Source organism: Hydra vulgaris, chromosome 09 (genome assembly GCF_038396675.1).
Source record: "Hydra vulgaris chromosome 09, alternate assembly HydraT2T_AEP".
In the NCBI taxonomy this organism is placed as follows: Eukaryota; Metazoa; Cnidaria; class Hydrozoa; order Anthoathecata; family Hydridae; genus Hydra; species Hydra vulgaris.
In genome coordinates, this window is record NC_088928.1 from 31,940,001 (window position 1) to 31,964,000 (window position 24,000).

Sequence of the window (24,000 nt, forward strand, 5' to 3'; positions counted from 1 at the left end):
ATATATATATATATATATATATATATATATATATATATATATATATATATATATATATATATATATATATATTATATATATATATATATATATGTACTAGAGCGCTATTAGGTGCACTTTTTCTACTTAAACATTTTTTTGTTGATCTAAAACAGCAATTTTATATATTTCGAGTGTGTCTAATAGCGCTTTTGTTATTATTTATATATATATATATATATATATATATATATATAAATATATACATATATATATATATATATATATATATATATATATATATATATATATATATATATATATATATATATATATATATATATATATATATATATATATATAGTGCGTATATATATATCTATATACTTATGTATATATATATATATATATATATATATATATATATATATTTAATATTATTAGTTTTATAGTAGTTGTTTAATATTAACAATGTTGTGAAAATAAGAAATTGAAAATGTATTACCTAGGGAACATTTGCCCCAATCAAAGAAACCTATTCACCAGAATTTCGAATGCTTGTAAGTTTCAAATATTATGAAAATGATTTATGATAATTTAGAAAGATTTATATCGTTTTATTATAATGTGATTGTAATGTTAACAATATTTGTACGTTACTTTTTTGAATCTTTAATTTCATCATTATTTTATAGGTGCATGACATTTTAAAAAAGAATCCTAGTTTAAGACCATCTGCTGAGGATATTTTATTTAATAGATTACCTGAGGTAAGAAACTTTCTATTATTGTTGTTATTAAATTATTTTAATTTGTGCAGCCTGAGTGCTAATTTTTTTTCCACTATTTTAAAATATACAAAAAATAAACAAAGATTTTTTTAAATTAATATTTATTTAGAAAAAAACTTTGATATTTTACTTTTTTTTTTTAATATAGTTATTAGAAATAATTAAAGCAATTACTTTTAGAACTATTATCATTAAAAAACTTTTTTAACATATTAGAAATGAAGTTAGAACAAATAAGCCTCAGGCTGCATTTTGTTTTTGTATTTAAAAGTATTAAATTGGTAAATTTTGTATTTAAAAGTATTAAATTGGTAAATGTATTTTATCAGTTAAAAATAATAATTAATACCATTTTTTTGACAAAAGAGGTTAAACTCGTTTTTTTATAGTTTTTATTTTATCCATTTCTATATACTTTATACAATTTTTAAAAACATAAAATATGAAACAAATTTAGAAAAACTTTTTTTTAATCTTCTTATTTAAAATAGTTGAGAAAAAAATAATAGTATTAAATAATTAATAAAAGCATTTTAAACATATAATCATAATAAAATTTTTTTTAAATATATTATACATAATAAAAGCATTGACAAAATTTAACAGCAAAGCTTTGCATGATTACAAAGAAAACCATTTTAAAATGATTTATTTACTGATTGAGTTAAAAAACGTATATAGTAAATATTATATCATTGTAGTGAAATGCAATTAAGGGCGCCATTAATTGGAATAAAACTATTTGAACCATTTACACTTAATGATGTCATATAGACTAAGTTATGTCTAACAAATAACTTGCAGCGTAATAAAGGTTATGTAATATAAAACCTTTACAGAGTATTGGTGCAGTATTTTATTGTATTTTTTGTAATTTAAAGTTTGTAAAACAATTTTAAAATTGTTGACTGAGAATTAGTTCATAAATCTGTGTTGTTGTTATTGAGTGTGCAGCAAATAAGTCTGTGTTGTTGTTATTGAATTTGCAACAAATAAATCTGTGTCGTTGTTATTGAGTGTGCAACAAATAAATCTGTGTTGTTATTATTGAGTGTGCCGCAAATCTTTTTATTTTTGCCACACAGCGTTTTAGTTAATAATACTTTTTTATTCACTTTTTAATGTTAATGCTGATTTTTAGTTGCTCAAGAAGTATGCTGATTTATCAGATCCAGCTGAAGAATTATCCTTAAACTCTGTTAAAACAAGGTTATAACAAATGTTTTAAATTATTATAATATATTTATAAAATTATAAGATGATCTGAAAATTTTGATTTGATTTTGCAGTTAAGCCCCTCTAGGAATATTTTTTTTTGCTTTGTCTTATCTGATAACATTATAGCCATAATATGATTATCTTTCTTCTTTTTTTAGTAGTTTTATTTTCATCTATTTATTTACTAGCAGTACTAAGTGATTACAGCTGCACAACAGTGTGGCATCAACTCAATTAATCAAGTAATACAAGCAGATGGAATTTTATGCCATTCTTTCTTTAATGGTTTGAAAAATATAAATATGAATGCTTTTGAACTTGATGATCTAGCGTCTCCTATAAGTGTTCAATTGGGTTCAAATTTATGTGATTGAGATAGCCATCTTAAAACTCTAACATTCAAAACCAAAAACCACTCTTTTAACAACTTGGATGTGTGTTTGGGGTCGTTATTTTGCTGAAATATATATAATTTTGTGACATTATTTCTTTGACATATAATAATTGTTTTCTAAAATATCCTTGTAAATAGAAGCTTTTATATTTCCTTTGATCTTGACCAATAGACTGACTTCTTGAGCAGAGAAAATTCCCCAAACCATCACACTTTCTCCACCATGTTTTACAGTTGGAATTTGGTAAGGAACATTATTTCTTATGTCAATTGGACATCGTATATGTTGTCTATCATTGCTTCCAAAAATATTAAATTTAGATTTGTCTGAGAAAGCCACTTTTTTTCCAATCTTAGATTTTCCAAAATAGGTGATCTTTGCAAATTGTAACTGAGCCTTCTTACTCTTTTTACTGATAAATGGTTTTTTTATACCAATACAACCAAAAAATTCCACATCATGTGGTCTTCGAGTCACAGTACTATGACTAACATTTGGTAGGTTTTCATTCTTTAGCTTGCATGTAATATCAGCAGCAGTTTTCTTGACATCCACGGTTGACTTGCGTTTAATGATATGATCTAATTTTTTAGATTTTTTTTTTGTCTTCCACTATGCTGATGATATTTTAAACCATATCCACAATGGTTCAACAAATATTGTTCACGGTTGATTTATCTATTGATAATAACAGTTTCATGAAAAGACTTTCCTTCTTTTGAAATTTTTATGATTTACGAATTTGGATTTACGCAGACCGATGTTTATACTTCCACAATTATGAATTAAATATAAACATTTAACATGTTATTGTTTGTATGTTATAACATGTTTTTACTTTTGTTTAAGATCCTTCTGCTTCATTGTATATTATGTGGCCAGAAACTTTTGCACATGAAAATATAACAATTAACACCTGTTCCATAAAATTTGAGACTAACTTGAATTAGCGATATTTAGTTAGTAAACTTGATAAAATAATTAGTATTTGGTATCAAATGAAAGCTCTATCTTTCCTCTTTCAATTAGCATATAAATTCTCTGATTACTTTTTGTTTAGATAACAATTTAAAATGCCAAATCAAGCCCTAAAAAGTCGTGTGTATAATTTTTATAAAAAAAAACATGAAGATGGAAAACACTTTGTTTGGAACCATTTCAAGATGGAGGGCTACTCAAAAGCTACAATTTATAGATATATGAACAGTTACGATCAAAATAAACTAATGGGTCGCAAAGCTGGAAATGGAAGAAAGCCTACTCTTAATACACAAAACAATCGCATCAAATTAAGGAAAAAGTTTAACAATCGAAGAGGTGTGTTAATTTCAAAGGCTTCTAGAAGACTTGGTTGTAGCAAAAGCACCTTCGGACGAATCTTAAAATGCTTTAAAAAGTCTATTCTTTGTTATAAAAGAAAAAAAAGACCAAGCAGAACTCCTGAACAGAGGCTTTGGGGTCACCGAAAATGTGGTTGACTTTATTCAAAATATCGCAACCATGAATTTATTATTGACGATGAGTCATACTTTACTTTGTCGAATAGCACACTAGCTGGTAATAATACATACTATTCAAATGATTAAAAATTGACACCAGACATTGTTAAGTATTATGATGTTTGAAAAAAATTTGAAAAAAAATTACTTGTATGGATGGCAATCTCCCCTCGAGGGGTCACATCTGTTTACATTGTTCCTTCTGGCCAAGCGGTAAACCAAGAGATCTATTTAAAAGAGCGTTTACAAAAGTGCTTGCAACCTTTTATTTATAAATATTATCGAGACACCAAGTATATCTTTTGGCCCGATTTAGCAACATCTCACTATGCTAATTCAAACAAATACTATATCAAACCTTGAGCGTCGGATTTGTTATTGTGCCAGTAGACTTGACCTAAATGCTATACAAGAGTTGGTACAAGGTACCAATACCAGACTTGATCAAATTCGAAGATATAGAGTCTTGTGATAAATTTATTTTTATTTTTCTATTCTGCATATTTAATTCTAAGAACATACCAAAAAAAAATTTTTTTATCGTGTTTGTTTAAGTTTTTATTCAAGTTTAAAGCTAGTCTCAAATTTTATGGAACAGGTGTTATTATAATAAATACTTTCACAAATATGAATATTGTTCTTTTACTATATTTTTTTTTACTATATATTTTTTTCTGATTCATTTTCAACAAGGCTGCAAGCAACCACTATTAAGTTGGGAGTTACTAGAAAAAAAAGAATAGAGTTGGAAACAGTTGACAGAAGTCTTGAAAAGTTAAAGGTTGTATAAGTTAGGAAAACATGATGATGGGAGAGAGTTCTAAAGGGTTAAAGTGCAGGGAAAAAACTAGATCTAAGCTGTTCTAAGAGATCAAAATGTGAAGACTTTTTGTCAAGATAGGAGTATAAAATTGAGTCATCAGCAAAAGTAGCTACTTTAGATGTAAGGTTGTTGAGAAGATCATTAATGTAAATAAGAAACAAAACAGGATCAAGGATAAAACCTTGAGATACCCCAGAAGTTACTGGAAATAAAGAAAAGTGTTAGCCTTTATGATGACATTATTAAAGTGGTAAAAGAAATAATTTGATAATCTCAAAAACTTTCCCAGATACACATGTAAAACAAACTTATGGAGAAAACCAGCATGCTAAACTTTGTCTAAAGCTTTAGATATGTCAAGAGCAATAGTCGTAGACTCTCTGCCTCCATCTAATGCACAAGTTTGTAAGGCTGTGACAGGAATGTTATTTGGACCACAAGCCGTAGAAGAGTTTAGTTCAGATATGACTTTAGCAACAGATGCTGGAGTGATTTGAATGTCTAACAAGGGGTTACCTGTTTAACCTGTATGGAATGGAAGGAAGAAAAATGGCCATAAGATTTGAGATTCGAACTAGAAAAAAAGTTCTTTGCAAATAGTTCAGCCTTATCTTTGGGAGAGGTAATAAGATCAGTCCCATGAATGAGAGATGGAATGTTAGACCTTCCTTTGTTAACAACACTGTTGAAGATTTTTCAAAAGTCTCTAGAGCCTAACTTCTGAGATACAAGGTTTAGTGAACTGAGAATAATGGAGCTTAGCATCTGACAGCACCTTTTTACATCAATTTCTTCCAATAATAAATAGCTGTTTATTCTCAAGAGAGTTGTTCTTTTGAAAAAGATGAAAAAAAAATGATTACGATTAGATATAGCAGCTGCACAAGAAGGTGAAAACCACGGAGTAGAATGAGGCTTGGCTTGGAACTGGTGAGAAGGAATAAAAGCTTCTTTCCTGCCTGAATCCAGTAGGTTATGTAGAAAATTTGAGAATCAAAATATAGTACCCATCAACACTGAGATATGAAGAAGGAAAAGTAGAATTTAAATTGGTCTCACAAATAGCAACTGATGGAAGGTTGCTTTGCAGACCATGAACATTTGTAAAAGAAATTTTAAAACAGTTAGGTGGTGGAGATGGTTTTTTATGTTTAATATTTTGGGTTACTTTTAGCATGATTTAAGTTTAAAGAGAACTTGACTCATTCATTGATAGAGCACAACCTCCTAAGCAATGAGCAATTGTCTCAGTCCTATTAATTATTCTTAAGTCGTAATATAGGGCTCCTTTTGTGGTCTTCTGCTTACCCCTAAAGTCTTTGCCTAGAAGGCTTCCTACAACACAATAGCTGGATGCCGTTAACATCTGCCCAAGATAAGTATTTTTATCAAGGCACCATCTGTAGCCTTTACTCAACCAAGTACCCCAAGGCAGGAGATTTTTAAGTTGGAGGTTGTTTCTCAGAGTCTTTGCCTAAAAAGCACACCCTACAAGGCAGCAGAGCATGGGGCAGGCAATACTGGGTTACATGATACCAGTGGCAGGGTGATCGTGATGATTCTGACCTGACCAGGAATAATTAAAAGGGGCTACTTCCTGCAAATAATACCTTAAAACATTAGGTATGATACTTTGGTATTGTATTAGGAAAAATCTAACTAAGTAGTAAAGATTATGTGCCAGAGGTTTGGACAGTACACAAATATACTTATAAAGTAGATTACAGGTGAGCTAAAACAATAACTAAATCACCTTCAATTATATAAAAAACACACCCAAAAAGAAAAAAATATCTTTTTCTAAAAATCATGTATTACTATAGGCATGACCAGTTTTAAATAGTACTGATGACAGGAAGCAAACTCCTTCCAGCTTTTGCTTAGAAAACGAATCCCTCAAGGCAGCAGGACATAAAACAGGTTGCACTGGGTTACATGTTACCAGTAGCATGGTGATTATTAAGACCATACACCTGATCTGACCTTTAAGACTTGACCTGACCTGATGTTTCCTGTATTTCATACTAACATCCTATAGTTATTAAAAACCATTAGTAATTTTTTAAAATAAATTAGAGTGCAAAATGTTACTGGTCGAAAACTTTTGCACACCACTGTATGTATATATAAAACTTTTTCACACCACTGTATGTATATATAAAACTTTTCCACACCACTGTATGTATATTTCCTCCAGTATGTTATGTATTCTACTCAAGCCAATCAATCAATGGAAAAAAATAGAATTGCATTGTAAAATTAAAAACATCTCAGTTCCATATAAAAAATAACTTAAATTAAAGTTAAAAAAAACACAGAATGGTTTTAAAGAAAATAAGATTTGATAATAGTTTTAATTGGTAATAGTAGTAATAATAACAACAAAAATAATAATTTCATAATATATTTAATAGTTGTAACATAATTTTTTTATAGGTCACTTCTTTATTATTGGGATGTTTCAACTATGCAATTATTTTTAGTGAAAGGATTGCCAAATAAAATTCAAATAACTGAGGTAATAGATTATAATTGAGTTTGTCGGCAAATTTTTTAGAATGATTTTTCAGAAGTATTTAAAAATTTTAATATAGAAATTACAATACAGTAAACATTATGAGCACAATACATAATGAGACAGCACATACTTATGAAAATAAACACATTTTGTTATTGTTAAATAAGTTGACTTGCTCACACAAAGAAAAGAGAATTGGCTAATTGGCACAAAGAAAAGATAAAGAAGTAACTTAGACAGTGATATAAAATTTTAACGGGTTTCAATAAGTATGTTATTGACAATGTTAGTAACTGTAACTTATTAGAATTATTGTAGCTTATAAACACCAACAAAACTTATAGACATCAAGCTAAAGCTTTTGTTACACAATTTATATCACTATTGATTAAAATTATACAGGTATTAATTACTGAAAAATATATCTCTATCAAGACTGATTGATTACTTTGGAAATCAAAATTATAGTTTAAGTTTTAATTTATATATTGCTTAGGTTATTAACTTATAAAGAAGTCTCATGTATCACTAAATTGGTTTCTAAAATATTTAAATGCATGGTTATAATGATATGGTTTCTAGGTTTCTGTTGGCCTTGGTCACCTTGCAGTCATAAGTACAGAACGAGGTATTTTTACTTGGGGAGATAACTCATTTGGTCAATTAGGTGTTGGAGATAATGAACCTCGTAATCAGCCAACAGAAATTGAAAGTTTACGTGGGAAGTGTGTAATTAGGTCAATATGTTGTTTAAATTGGCAATTAATTTAATTTTATTAGCTTTTAAATTAAATAATAAATTCATAAAATTTTTTTGTATTTATGTCAACATTGAGTAATATACTTTTTTTTTGAATTTAAACTTTAGTTTTAATTGTCATTTAGTGTTGCTTGTGGTAACTATTTTACAGCATTTTTAACAGACAATGGACTTGTACTTACTTGTGGTCAAGGTGAATTTGGATGCCTAGGACATGGTGATTGGTTAAGCATTAACACTCCAAAGCTTGTTGATGAACTAATGACATTAGATATTACATCTTTAGTAGCAGGATCAAATCATGTAGCTATTACAACATCAGATGGTAAAGTTTACACTTGGGGTTGTGGACTTGATGGAAGAACTGGTCATGGCACTGAAGACAATATGTAAGATTTTATAAAGATTGTCATGAATTTAATACTCTGTTTGTTGCGTTTAACTGGCTAAGGTATATCAATTTTAATGTTTAATATATTTCAATATAAACCAACGATATTTATACACAACTGGCAATTATCTGTAACTAAAATACGTTACTTAAGTATTCCCTTGATACCAAGATAATTGCCGTAAGAAAAACCCATTCATTGAAAAAAGACGTCATCGTGTGACATGCATTATTTTATAAATATTCGTACTAAATACTAAACGTTTATGACACACTCCCCGATTTGAAGATAAAATATCTACCAGTCATCATCAAAATGTGCATCAAGGGCTGTTATATGTATAAGTTCTTTAGCTTTTGATTTTGCTTTTTGTTCCAGTCTTTGCTTTGTAGTTATTTGCTCTTGTGATGTGGTATTGCTCCTTTTAGAGTCATTTATGTTTTCTTCAGTCTCGTTAGAACCTTGGCAGCTAATTTCCAACAGATAGAGCATCTGAACCAGTCTTTCCACTATTTGATTATTTCTTGTTCTTAATTTAGCACCTCGAATTATATTGTCTTCTCCTCGTAAAAGTTTAGTAACTATTTCAACTTCCTACTTGCCTTGATTCTTTTCTTCCCCTTTAAGTAAAAAAATCTCTCCCACTACTATGACTTTTTGATTATATTCTATGTGTTGATGATTTTCTTATAATGATCTTAAGTACTCGCTTGTCCATCTTTTCCACGCTAAATTCTTGTATTTCATGATATACTTTACTGCTTGTGTCGTCGTATTGTCGTTAAACTCTTGATCATTGTCATTTTCTGTATTTTTTTAATAAATAGTAATACCTTTACTATGTAGAATCATGTTTGGTGTTGAAACTGGAGGTTGAATTTTGTTTTCGATGTATCCTTATGGCCGGTTATTCAACGTATTCTCAATAACAATCAAAACCTCTTTAAATTGTTCGAAAGTTAGGCGAAGTCTTCACAGTTGCTTTGTGTATTGATTGTTTCACCAAACCCACCATTCTTCCAAGAAGCCTCCCCAACATGGACTTCTTGCTAAGTTGAACTGCCATTTTATGTTCATTTCACCTAGATATTTGTTTATCTGTAAATCCTTCTGTAATCAACAGATCCACCTTGCAGTTCTGAAAAATGTTTTAGCGTTGTCACTTTCTACAAGTGCAAGTGTTCTTCTTCTTGCAATTATTTCTTTTATCACTTCTTCTATTTGGGTATGGACTATGTTTGGTGGCCATTCATTCTTTTTGGCCAGCCATGTTGTACCGTTGAACCAGATTTGAGGAAGTTTTCTCTTTTTTACTCCTCTACTTCTAATATTTGCTGGATTCTGATTGGTTGGGAAGTGGCGCTAAATAATCCAACTTTGTTTATTGATTTCTTTGACTTGCGATTGTCATTGAGTATCTTATGTAATGCCACTGAACTATCAAGCCAACCATATATCTCAATAATCAGGTATCCTTCAAGTGCAAATTTAACATTTGTAAGGGTGTTAGCTACCATGTGTTCAGAAATTAATTCAAGTCTTGGAATAGATAAACTTCGTTTGGAAATGCATGATTTAGCAGTAAGTATTCCTTGAGTGACTTTTGTTACCTTGATGTACTACTACATATATTGCACTGCAGCAGCCATCTTTACTTACATCACTAAATCCATGGATTTCTATATTTTCTATCATATGATCCAAAATAGTAATACTTCTTGGTATTGGTGCTAGATCTGGTAAGATATTTTTCCAAAGCAGCCAGTTCTCTGCTAACTCTGGAAACATTAAGTAGTAAAGGTTGCAATGAAGGACCAATATGCAAACAAAATTGTTGAGTGAGGGTGATCCATGCTCTTTAGCAGAAGCATCAAATACAACCCTTAGCTTAGTCGTTTCTGGATCTTCTTTTATCACTGATTGATGAGGCATATACAATATCCTCTTTCCAGTTGGTTTAATTGGTGCGCACTCAATAATTCCATCCTTGAATTGTTCATAAATAATATCATTGTATTCAATAAAATCATTTGGTTTCTTTTCCAGCTTTCTCAGTAAATTGTGTAATCTGGAGATGCTCCCTTCTGAACAAGATGCTAGAGTTGAACATTCTTCTTCCTATGGTAATCCAGTGTTCTTCCTATGGTAAACCAGTTGAGTCTTGTTGTAGTTGTTCTTCATATACTCCGTTTTGATTTCCTTCGCTTTGGTCTTCCAGACCAAGTACATTTAAACTGTATAGTTCTTTGTACCAATCGTTGGTTGACTTTGTAAAGTATAAGCAGCCTGAAGTACTTTGACCTGGACCCATAATCGTCTAACCAAATATGGTTTCTTCTGCAATAGCTTTTCTGTTGTTTCCAGTCCTAAAGCCTTTTAACTTGCTGAGTTGATTAGATTTTGTACATTCGTGGCTTCGGTGATATTGGGAACTGCAATAAGCACACTCTATAATTTTTATTTCGTTATGTTGAAAATGTTTTTCCATTTGATATATGTGCTTCCAATTACCATGAGGTTTTGTAGTTTTGTTTTCTTTTCTGATAATATTTCTTGGTCATCCAATAGATAATTCTGGATTTTGTAGGGTATAGTCACATAGAGCTTCAATCAGCTGTTCAAAACCCCAATTCTGCCATTTTGGATCAATTCAAATAGTATCAGCTTTAACAGGACCAATAGGGGTGTTCAGAAAAAAAAATTTTATAATTTGAAAAACTAAACCGTCTAGATTTGAAGCAAATATGTTTAAACTTACTCACAAAAAATTTCAGCGCCATTAAACCACTCTTTCCTTGCCCTCAAAGCATATGTTTGGAAAATAAAGGGACCCAAAAATGACCAAAAACAGATTACTTTAAGTGTCTTGAGGGCAAGGTTAGCATAAATATTTATAATAAATTTTTTTTTCAGGGTTTAAATAAATATATGTACTTTTGATTAAAAAAGTACGGTTTTTTTCTTTCTTCTCAAAAAATAGTATATTTTACATTTTAAATCGGCTAAAAAATGTTCATTACTTGGTGGCGGCATTGTTTTTATAACCTATTCAACAATTAAATTCAATCTTTGTTATTTAGATTTATAATATAGTTTGCAAGTGTATATATTCAAAATAAGAATAGAATTACTCATTTTATGTATGTTTAATGCCATTACCAAACAAAAGAATAAGTTCTTAACTTATAACTACAATATTTGTAATTTTATAAGTAGCAATATTAAACACAAATTAAGATATAATGTGTTGTAATATATCATTTAACAAGTGAAATAAAACTATATAAAATATTGCAAATACTTAAATAACGGGTGATGCGGAAGTTATCTGACAAAATAAAAACATCAATAACTTATTTATAAATAAAAAAACAAACTACTATTATATTTTTTTTTAATAAAGCATTTATCTTTTAATAAAAATATATTATTTTTTATATGAAAAAACACCACCATCTGCAATTGATCTCAATTTTGCTCTGACGCCTTTCATATGCGACTGTAAAAAGTTTAAATCAACGAACACTTTCTGGGCATGTCTTTTTGTTGTTTGTGTAGTATCCAGAAATTCCAGGCATGTTGTCCCCTGCAAAACAAAAGTATTTTTCATCATCGATGACTAGAAGCGATTTTGTGTTATAGAGTTGGTTAACTAGTTTCCTGCTTCTTTTCTTTGCCTTTATTTGTTGTTCTATAGTGTATTTTGGAGTCTTTTCACATTTTCTATATTTAATATTCATTTTTTTTAACTGACGACCAATTGTCGATTGATTTACACCGAATTTAATACCTATTTTTCTTTGACTGACCCCTTTTCGATTGTTGACAAGTCTCGTTAATTCGGCTTTCTTTTCTCTAGTCCAGGATGTCGGACGACCAGGGTGCTTTCTATCAGAAAACGATTGAACAGTTTCAAGTCTTTTTAGGTTATCATATATTGTACTTCGAGCAAATCCTTCCTTTTCAAAATGATTTACGATTTTTTTTTTTAATATTAGGTTTATTTACAAAAAACATTTTTAGTTGCTTTCGAAAAGATTCTGGTTCAGCTGCATTTAACCTCATTTTAAATAATTGTGTTTCAAATAATAAAGTTTATATTTTATAAAACGTTTATGCCTACGCATAAAACCACAAAAACTAATTATTATGCTCAAATAATGAAATTAAGATTTGTCCGATAACTTCTGCATCACCCGTTATTATATTAAGTATTTTTCAGGCTTTTATAATACTAAAAATGCAATTAATATGTATAAAGGAAACGAAAAGTGCAAGTTTGAAAACAAATTTAAGTTAAGATCTAATAAAAAAATGAAATTGTTTATTATTAAAGCAGCTAAACCAGAAGTTACAGGTAATTTCTAATTTGTAAGAAACTTGAGCAATTTAATGTATATTATATATTTAAGATAGAGAGTGATCTAAATTATCTCAATAAAATATAATGAACAAAAACAAATATGCATTTAGATATTCAACTTCCAACAGGCATGGATATTCTACAACATCTAGCATACCTGCAATCTATACTGCCTTAAACCACCAAAAAAATTAGTTTGGTTACATGCTTGCTTTGTAAAAATTTTGAAAGATGTGAAAATCTGGATTGTAACTGTGTTTAGCTAAGGTTAAGAAATCCTGGATAAAAGCAGGGTTTGAAGTTGTTAGTGACACTTAACTATTCAAAAATCTTATTAAACTTGAGAAGCAGTATTCTAATTTAAAAAAAAAAAAAAAAGGCTCTTCTAAAGATTTAACAAATTAGAAAAACTTCAAGAATTACTTAAAAAAAGTTTTTTGGGTAGGCAAGCCAGATTTGAAGAACATTATTAGGACCAACAAAAAAAGGTCTGACAAGGATAAGCTTGAAGACTTGATGTTTTTGGAAGATCAGGAAGGAGAAAGAAACTTTATTCTAGGGACAGAGGGTAAGAAATTTAGTAGAAAGGTAATACTTTACAATTAAAAGTATTAAGTGGTATTTTTCTTATAAAACATTACGTTATAATTTATATTATTTTATGCTTGTAGACAGCAGAGAGTATTAGAAAGAAAAGTTGAACGAAGTATGTGCGATCAGCAAAATCTAATTATGAAATTGAACTCAATTCTGATTTGAATTCTGATTCATCTTTTGATTCTGATGTTGAGCCTAGAAACTATTATCAAAAAGAACGAAGAGGAAAAACAGAACACATTGATATCAGTTGACAGAGTTTGCTCTGCTTTCAGGATTTCTGGGAAAAGCTCCACCAGTCTAACCAAGAAAAGATTATCTGATAGTCTTTCCTGCTTAGCGAAGAAACAAAACACGAACAAGCAAAAAAAAGATTAATTAGATAAACTATAGAAGAAACTTCTACAAAATCTTTTTAAATATTTAAAACACATTAGTTTTTTTCAGAATATCATTGATACTGCACATAAGGATCATTTTTTGCAATAAAATCTTCAAATTTTGCAAAAAAGTGAAAAAAAATGCCAAGTGTGGTTTTTGAAGACAAATTAAAAAATTGTAGTCATAACTTAAGGAGTATTTTATTTTATTCTGATTAAAATATTACAAATAATAAACGTACATAAAATGAGTAATTCTATTCTTATTTTGAATATATACATTTGCAAACTATATTATGAATCTAAATAACAAAGATTTAATATAATTGTTGAATAGGTTATAAAAATAACGCCACACCACGTAATAAACGTTTTTTAGCCGATTTAAAATGTAAGTTATACTGTTTTTGAGAAGAAAGAAAAAAACCATACTTTTTTAATCAAAAATACAGATATTTATCTAAACCCTGAAAAAAAATTTATTATAAATATTTATGCTAGCCTTGCCCTCAAGACGCTTAAAGTAATCCGTTTTTGGTCATTTTTGAGTCCTTTTTTTTCCAAACATGTGCTTTGAGGGCAAGGAAAGAGTGTTTCAATGGTGCTGAAATTTTTTGTGAGTAAGTTTAAGCATATTTGCTTCAAATCTAGATGGTTTACCAGTATTTCTGCTGTTTCCAATTTGTTTAATGTTTTTAATGTGTTCACACAGACATTTAATTTTCTGTAAAACTGATGTATTTGATGGTATTTTTGATTGGTATATTTTATGAAGGGAAGACCCGTGATATTATTATCACAACCATGCTGAAAAATAATTTCAGAAGTGATTCCATATTTTAGATTCAACACCATTTTTGCTTTTTCATAATCACTTGCATTAAAAGGAAGTCCAGCAATTTCTTCTTTTGGAATGCTTGATAAGAGTTTGCATAGGTATGATAACTTTGTTACAAAAGCATAGCTTCAGCATATTTCAGTGCTGAACTGTTGCCAGAAATGTACCCAGTCAAGAATGGTGCCATCAAACTTCGAAATTTGTTGTCTGGGAAGTTTTGGTTTAAAGTCATTCATATGTGTACTATGCATGTCTTGAGTTGCTTCTTGTTTTACGTGAATGATTTCTTCCTGCATTATCCTCTTTTTTTTAAATGTCTCTTTCTGTGTGGAGTTCTTCTAATAAAGTAAGAATATCGCTTTGATGTTTAAGTTGTTTTGTTGTTCCTACCAGCAATCTTCATCAATGTCTTCATTGTCAGCATTATCTTCATTTTTTAAAATTCTTCTATGTTTTGGATCAAGTTGAAAGTTTCCAACAATTTTGCTTTGATAGTTGGTTCCAATCGTACTTCTAAACCATGTCGCTCAACTTTTGATATCATTCTAATTTTCCTTGCCTTTAGGTGGTGAAATAAAAATAATATATATATATATATATATATATATATATATATATATATATATATATATATATATATATATATATATATATATATATATATATATATATATATATATATATGTATATATATATATATATATATATATATATATATATATATATATATATTTATTTATTGATTTAAATTACATTTTTAAATCTTAAAGACTTTTATAATTTAAAATAATTAACAAAAATAACTTGAAAACTTCACAAGTTAATATTTTCGCTTTAATGTTTAAATAATTGCATTGAATATTATATGTATGAATGCATATTTTATATTTTAAATGATATCAATTTTAAAACCAGAAAAGAAATAGTGAAGAATTTGAAATAAGAAGTACATAAAACCATAACTTAGGTGTAATTAATACATAAAATCTCAACTTAGGTGTAATTAAATAGTACAAAACCATAACTTAGGTGTAGTTAAAAAATACAATTAATTTTTAACTGTCAGTTCAGACAATGGTCATCATGATCACCCTGCTACTGGTAACATGTAATCCGGTGCAACCTTTTTAAGTCCTGCTGCCTTGAAGAATTCACTTTCTAAGCAAAGGCTAGAAGAAGTGTATTTCCTGTCATCAATACTATTTTTAAATTCTTGCTTGCTTTTTGTGAGACTAATTTAAATTGGGCTGTTCCTTCTACAGATCTCAGTATTGATGAGTACTGTCCTTTCCTTTGCAAAGACTCCAATAGTCACATGCTAGGCTTGGAAGTATACTTATGCATCAATTCACCTATTTGTTAATCAGGTTTGTATCCTTTGACCATTCTTTTATGTGCTTCCGCTTAGTATCTCTTCACTCTATCACTTTTCTCTTTGTTCCTTATTTTTTTCTTTTTTCTTAAGACTGAACTCTTGTAGATATAATTTCTGATCAAACAGACCATTCCCATTCTCTTTACCCTTCTGCCAATATTTTTGTTATTGGTGACTTTAATGCAAATGGCTAGGCTCTAACACCACTTATTCTGGTGGCACTAAAGCCCATAACTTCTGCATTTCTCAATCTCTTACTCAGACATTTGATTTTGTGACTTGTTTTCCTGATAACCCTAATGATTTAACTTCACTCTTGTATTTTGTCTTTGACCTTAGCTTGTGTTCAATCTCTCCTTGTTTTCCCTTAGGTAGTTCCAACCATTCAATGAGCTCCATAAATCTTTCATCTTGTACTTCTTCTTTGAACTCACTCTATCATCGCACTACTTACTACCCTAAAGCTGACTGGGATTCTTTTTCTTATTTTTCTTGTGGCAGTCCTTGGGCTGATGTCTTTTCTCTCTCTGCTGATAAATGTGCCTCAAACATAACCTCTTGGATCTAAGCAGAAATGGAAGTTTTTATTCCTTCTCATTGATTCCAAATCAGGCCTCATTTTACTCCATGGTGTTCACCTTCTTGTGCAGCTGCTATATCTAATCATTATCATGTTTTTTTATCTTTTTTAAAAGAATAACTCTCTTGAAAACAACCCCCTATTTATTAATGCAAGAAATCAATGTAAAAAGGTGCTGTCTGTTGCTAAACTCCATTATTCCCAAATCGCAAACTTTATCTCAGAAGTTAGGCTCTAGAGACTTTTGGATAATCTTCATTTTCATAAACAGTATCATTACAAAGGTAGGTCTAACATTCCATTTCTCATTCTGGGACTAATCTTATTACCTCTCCCAAGGATAAGGCTGAACTATTTGCAAAAATTTTTTTTTAATTCGACTCTTGAATCTTATGGCCATACCTTCCATTCCAGTTTAACACATTCTTAGACATTCAAATAATTGCAGCTTCTGTTGCTAAAGTCATATCTCAATTACTCTATGGCTTGTGGTCCAGACAACATTCTTTAATTGTCATAGTCTTACAAAAGTGTTCTCTAGAACACTCTCTTCAATTCTCACTAAACTATTTAATAAGTGAATGAATCTTGTTTTCCTACCTGCTGGAAAATGGCAACTGTGGTCAGAATGTCAATTCTTGAGAACATTCTGACCCCTCCAACTATCATTCGATCAGTATTCTCTCTATTATTAACGAGGTCTTTGAGTCTTTGAATAACAAATTTCTAACATCTTATCTTGAGTCTTATCGGAAACCGTATTGATTGTCTGACAGTAATAACTTACTGTCAGACAATCAATACGGTTTCCAATCTTTTCATTCTACGGCTGACTTGTTAATTGCTTTAACTGAAAGATTCTATCATGCATTAGATGGAGGCATCAAAAGCAAAAGCTATTGCTCTTGACATATCTAAAGCTTTCAATAAAGTTTGGAATGTCGGTCTTCTCCATAAGTTTGATTCATATGGTACATCTGGAAAAGTTTCTAAGATTATAAAGTTATTTTTTTCTAATTACTTTATTAAAGGTTAATACTCTTTTTTTAAGGCTACTCTTTAATGAAGGCTAATATTTTTCTTCATTTACAGTAACTTTTAAGGTACCTTAAGGTTTTATTCTTGATTCAGTTTGTTTCTTATATACATTAAAGATCTTCCATACAACCTTACATCTAAAGTGGCTTTATTTGCTGACAATTTAATTTTATACTTCTGTTTTGACAATAAATATTCTCTTTTTGATCACTTAGAACAGGCAGCCAATCTTAAATCTGATCTCACTTCTGTTACAGATTTGGGCTTGCAGTGGCCTACAAATTTTAACTCCAACAAAACTTCTGATGATGCTCTTTCTCTTTTAGATAAGACTAAAAAACACACTGTAGACATAGTTGGGCCTGCTCTTTCTGCCAAGCTTGAGTCTCTCTCCCATTGTCATAAAGTTGCATCTTTTTCTCTTTTCCTGTTAACTCTATTCATTGTTATCTAGTAATTTCTAACTTAAAAGTGGTTGCTTGCAGCAATGCTGGGAACTTAAAAGTGGTTGCTTACAGCAATGCTGGGAGCTTAGAAGTGGTTGCTTGCAGCAATGCTGGGAGCTTAGAAGTGGTTGCTTGCAGCAATGCTGGGAACTTAAAAGTGGTTGCTTGCAGCAATGCTGGGAACTTAAAAGTGGTTGCTTGCAGCAATGCTGGGAACTTAAAAGTGGTTGCTTGCAGCAATGCTGGGAACTTAAAAGTGGTTGCTTGCAGCAATGCTGGGAACTTAAAAGTGGTTGCTTGCAGCAATGCTGGGAGTGAATTAGAATAAAAATAACAAAAAAAATAAAAACCACAAGAATTGAAAACCACAACAGTAAAAAAGACACAAAATTTTATTTTTAATGCAAGTTTTATATTATTTTAAATAAATAATATAGCTAAATATTTTTTTAATGCATTATTTATATAACCAATGATGTCAGTAAGATTCTCTTTTTTAAGTAAACTTTCTTAATTTCTTAAGAGTAAAATGTTTGTTAAAACATCAGATTCTTTTTTCAAATTTTGAATGTTTTGAGTTTTTAAAAAACAGTTAGCATGAATTATTCTTCTTTAAAAAAAATCATTGCCTTTCAAAACCATTTCTAGGGAGCAAAATTGATTAATGAACAAATGATCACTCCATGGCCAGAACCATGTTTATTTTATTTCTATTTATTACTTTGACCAGAATATTTGAAAAAAAGTAAACTTTTTATAATTCAAAAATTTCTCTAATTTGAACTTTTATTTTTCTCCATAAAATTCAGATTAGAGAGATTGTACTGTATAAATATTTATTAAAAATATTTATTTATTAAAGATATTTAAAAATAATTATTTTAGTACAGGAGTGTGTAAAATAAGTCAAGCATTATTAGTTGATATTTATCATATACCAACTAAAATGGCTTTATTAATTATTGTTTATAATTTCATATTTGTAGAAAAACTAAAATTAAATAATATTATTTTAATAATATTCAATTCACAATTTTTTAATTACAGTAATGAAAAATACTTAATTTTTTCTTATTTTCTTAGCTGCATACCTAAACTTGTCTCATTTGGTAATGAGAAAGTTTTTATTCAAAATGTCCAATGTTCCAGTAATGGAACTGTGTTTATCAGTGATGCAGGAAATCTATTTGCATGTGGAAGGTTCATTTTTTTTATATTAGTTTTATTTTTTTCTTAAAATGTTTTTTGGAAAAATAAAATTTTTTAATGCATTATATTTTTAGCAATCAAGGAAATAAATTGGGCCTAAACCCAAGACAAGGTTTTTTATATCAATTTCGTTCAAAGTCAAGTAAGGTAAAAAAATTTTGTAATGAAACTTAAAATAACACTAATATTTTAATGACTCCTTATTGTTATTACATTTTATGTCTATTGTTTATAATTTATTGTGATATTAAGTCTCACTGTGATGATTTAGTTTTAATATCATGATAACATCTTACTATAATAACTAATGATTTCATTACACTTCTCACTCTGATGTCACATCTTTCAGTTATGAGGCTGTTTCACTGGCATTATATTAACTGATTGTTAAACACTATTTGCTGTATATTGTAAATTCTATTCATATGGGTTATGGCTAGATGTTGTCAAAAAATTTGTATTTTCTAAATACTTTTTGCAAAATAATGCAAAAATAAAAGTTTTTATTGAAACTAGTTTTTATTACATAGATACTGGTGATATAAATTTATGATTATATATCATAAAAATATTATATATATCATACAAATCAAGTATATCATAATTTTCATTAAATTAGTAAAGTATATTGTTGAGTATATATTAGGGTGTTTCATAATTTATCAATTTTTGAAATTGAACTCGCGAATCGATTTATAAATTGACCATTTATATGAAAATAAGTTTGAGCAAAAAAAAAAAAAATATATATATATATATATATATATATATATATATATATATATATATATATATATATATATATATATAATTTTTAGGGTCCCTGCCATTTCAATTTTGGGCAAATATGTTGGGTGTTTTAAACGCCTGGCGGGGACCTTAAGATTTATCCTATAAAATTTTTTATTCTTTTAAATAATATATGATGGATTGAATATTAATCACATAAAAGAAGCTTGTTGGAAAAATTAAGAAATTATTCTACAGAATCTTCTGAAATTGGTTAAAAAAATTTTTTTCTTTACAAAGACCTACTTTGCAAAGAAAAAATTTAACTCTGTGGCGTATTTTATAACTCGGACACATATCTTAATTTTTTCAACATACTTCTTTTATGTAATTAATATTCAATCCAACATATATTATTTAAAAGTATGAAAAATTTTATAGGATAAATTTTAAGGTCCCCGCCATTCGTTGCCAGGCGTTTAAAACATCAATCTTGAATTAAGATGATTTTTTCTTCAATAAAAAAATTCTGGTTTATACACATTTTTGTATTATACTTATATTATATAAAAGTCCACAAATATTGCTCAAAATTATTATTAAAAAAACTGCCTAAATCATTATTACAATTATATTGGTAATTGTCTACTAAATTCATAAACCAAAAAATTGTCATCATGCATTCTAGAGCTTTCCACAATGGAATAACATTCCTTAAATATCATACAAGCAGTAATCAAGGTATCTTTGAAGCATGCACCCTTGAGCACTTTGTGGCAAATATACATCTTTTTCTTGAGGTCAATTTTTAACCTCAACATTCACTTTGTTTCCTTTAGACACATCTTTAATACATTCTTTACAGTTCTTCTGCAATCTGATTGCAATTGCCTGTACTCATATCTATTTCAATGTCATGAATAATGGTTAACAGCTGAGTATTATTTTGAAGTTTAATGTGTTTTGCATGAGATAGAACTCCATTAATTTCAAAGATTTGTTTCAAAACATCTCTAATTATTGTTAGCTGGCTGCTACTTGATAAACTTTATTGCAATTCAGAATTTTTTGCTATTTTTTGCCAAAAAGTTCTCAATCCTCTGATACTAATTTAACAATTCCTTGAGGATAATAAGCATATTGAAACCTAATATGCACTCCTTAACTATAAAAAAAATCCTCATCTCCTCAGTTCTGAACATTACCTCTTTACCTGTCAATATTGTAGATGGTGCTCCCTATTTACAAAAATTTTCAATTTCAAACTTATGTTAATGTGTTAGGCAAATTAACTTCCAAAAAAACTAGTTTTACTTTAACATTAAAATCGTTCTCTTTAATTAGTTGTTCAACGCTTGTTCTTCTTTGAGATAACATTTCATCAAGCACTTTTGACTTCAATCTTGATTTTCTATTAAAACATTAGAATAGAAGCCCAGTGGAATACTGTCACCAAGTCTGTAAATTATCACTCTCTTTAGTTTCCATGTCAAAGCCATATTTATTCCCCTGCATTCTAACATCTAGTTTTTCCATTTTTATATGAACATTAAAATTTTTTTTTTGCAGACATGTTTCATCTTCCACAGTAGTTTCCCAAATTTGAATAAAGTACTAATCTCTAGAGAACTTGCATCATACTAGACTTTTCCTCATTGCCATGTACAACCCAATTATCACAAGTTGAATTGCAACTTTCCACCTCAACATAGACTTCTCCTCAGTTTTCAACTAGAGATAATCTTTTGTAATTCAATGACCACTGGTTTATTTTCTATTCTTCTTCATTCTTTCAGCATCTCAACATCTACACACACGCACACGCACACACATACATATCTGAATCTTTTATGTATGCCTCAATGAAATTGCTAGCTTCTTTCCAAAGCAGATCGAAGTTTATTATCTTAGTTTTGCTGAAACAGTCATTAAGGGAATTTGCCTTTTGGGTAGTTCTGTCTTATTTTAATCATTCTTTAGTAAACATTTTTGATTGATCCAATTCTGTAGTTCATGTTCATATTCTTCTCTAGCATATTTGCAATTTAGTATCACATACTGCATAACTATATTACACAATTGGTCTGGAATTTCTCCATTTTCATTTTCCTCTCCATTCAATACTGGTATTGAATGGAGAAGAAAATGTGAAAAATCAAAATCAAAAAGTAAGTAACTTTTTAGTTTTGAGTTTGTTAAATTTATATTTAATATTTTTACTAAACATAGTCTACTTCCAGTAACTTAATTGAATTTATTTTGAGTATTCACATCAACTCTGAATGGCCAAAAGTCCACCAAGACAACTTTGTTGCATACTATAAAACAATCATTTTAAGGAGTCAGTATTGGTGTACCAATACTTGCAGAGAGTTTAGACATTTATTCTATTTTTTTAACAATAAATTTGACTTAGCATTGTGTTTGAACATCTTGTGTCTACCATATTTATCCCTACCATACCACTATTTTTCAAAGAAATAATAGATTATGTGTTAATTACACAATTGTTTAAGAACAAAGTGATGCAGATCCCTTGCTCTAAACTTTATTTCCCGCCCTTTTAAGCATTTTGAAGCTGTGTCCTTTTTTGAAGAGGATTTCTTTTCAAGAAAACATTTCTTTACAATGTGGTTCAATCCTTTGTAGTTGTAACATACTAATGGACCTTTTAAAGCATGATATCAAAGCACAGCACCAACAGTATCACTGTTATCAGTATTTATACAATTCAAGGCAGCTTTTACTTTGGGCTAACGTAGCATCAATTGGACCCATAATAGTTTGAAATTTTAATGAGAAAAACTCTGGCGATCATATAACAAATGCTAAACGCACCAACTCTTCTGAAAATTTAGCAAAATAGGCCGATCTTTTTTTAGTCAGCCAAAAACATATCAGCTTTCTCTCTGCTAATTAAGTTTTTGAAAATTTATTTACGGTATTTTGTAAATTACCTAAATTATTATTATTGCAATTTTATTGGTTAAAAGCTACTAAAATCATAAATGCAGTAGTGGTTTAGTGGTAGAGCATCATAAGAGAGAAGTTCCAAGTAGGATCCAAGAGGAGGAAGAAGTTCCAAGTACAATATATATGTATACCATGTTCCTGGTACCACATTCAACTTGCTTCTCTGTGCAGTGGCCTTGTTTATTAAGCTTTGTGTTTTAAGTTATAGAATTAAAAGTAGCTTCCTAGACTGTGGCTTTGGGGAGGTGAATTGAAATAAAATATAATTAAAAAAAAAAAAAACGCTGTCAAGTGTTCTTGAGCTTCCACTAAGAAATTACTTAAATGTCATTATATATATATATATATATATGATATATAGTCATAAATTTATATCACACATACCTATTTCAATATTTTTAAAAAAGCACAAAAAATTTATTGAACCATTTAAATTTTTTATTCAGAACATTGTGGAAAAAGCAAAAGTTCCAACATTAGTCAAGTACTCCTGTAAGTACCAAATATCTACTATGCAATTTGGAACAAGTCATTGCACAATGATGAGTGTTGATGGAAAGGTTTACACAAATGGAGAAAATGAATATGGACAACTTGGATGCGGAAATTTAAAGCCTCGTGAATTACTTTCTAATGTTAAAGGATTAGAAGAAGTTTCAGTTACTGTAAGTTTAAATAATTTTAGCACTTTGATATAAATATACTGAAATTGACATTTATTGGTAATTTCATTTCAAAAGCTTTTGTTAGGAAATATAAAAAATAATTTTGAAATTTGGCGATGTAGTATAATTGGATAAAATTATGGTTATGAATCAAAATATTACACAATTTGATGTTAATAATTAAATAATACAATACATTACAATTAGTTGTTTGATAAAATAAACTTAACTGTTTGTTTGGCACAAATGTTAACTGCTTGTGTTTGAATCTGTCTCTATTTCAATTGTTTTTAAAATATTTTTTAGATTTCTTGTGTTTCTTTAAACTTTTCTTCACTCTGATTCACAAACTCTTGCTGATTTAAAAGAACTTAATCTGTTTTACTAGTTAAGGTTTTTTTAGATTTTTCTACCTTTGGAAAAAGATAGTAA

The 24,000-nt window shown here is 29.0% G+C and overlaps 1 protein-coding gene across 2 annotated transcripts in view; it reads left to right on the top strand.

The window, feature by feature from the left end:
- The window catches only part of LOC100207375 (uncharacterized), a 75,881-nt gene that overhangs the window by 14,213 nt on the left and 37,668 nt on the right, over positions 1–24,000 (top strand). For both annotated transcript variants that reach the window (XM_065805378.1, XM_065805379.1), the window contains 9 exons: positions 489–539; positions 675–749; positions 1,912–1,979; positions 7,142–7,223; positions 7,806–7,960; positions 8,109–8,372; positions 19,076–19,192; positions 19,276–19,348; positions 23,350–23,568. In XM_065805378.1, coding sequence (XP_065661450.1) covers positions 489–539; positions 675–749; positions 1,912–1,979; positions 7,142–7,223; positions 7,806–7,960; positions 8,109–8,372; positions 19,076–19,192; positions 19,276–19,348; positions 23,350–23,568 — 1,104 coding nt within the window. The remainder of the gene's footprint in view (positions 1–488; positions 540–674; positions 750–1,911; positions 1,980–7,141; positions 7,224–7,805; positions 7,961–8,108; positions 8,373–19,075; positions 19,193–19,275; positions 19,349–23,349; positions 23,569–24,000) is intronic.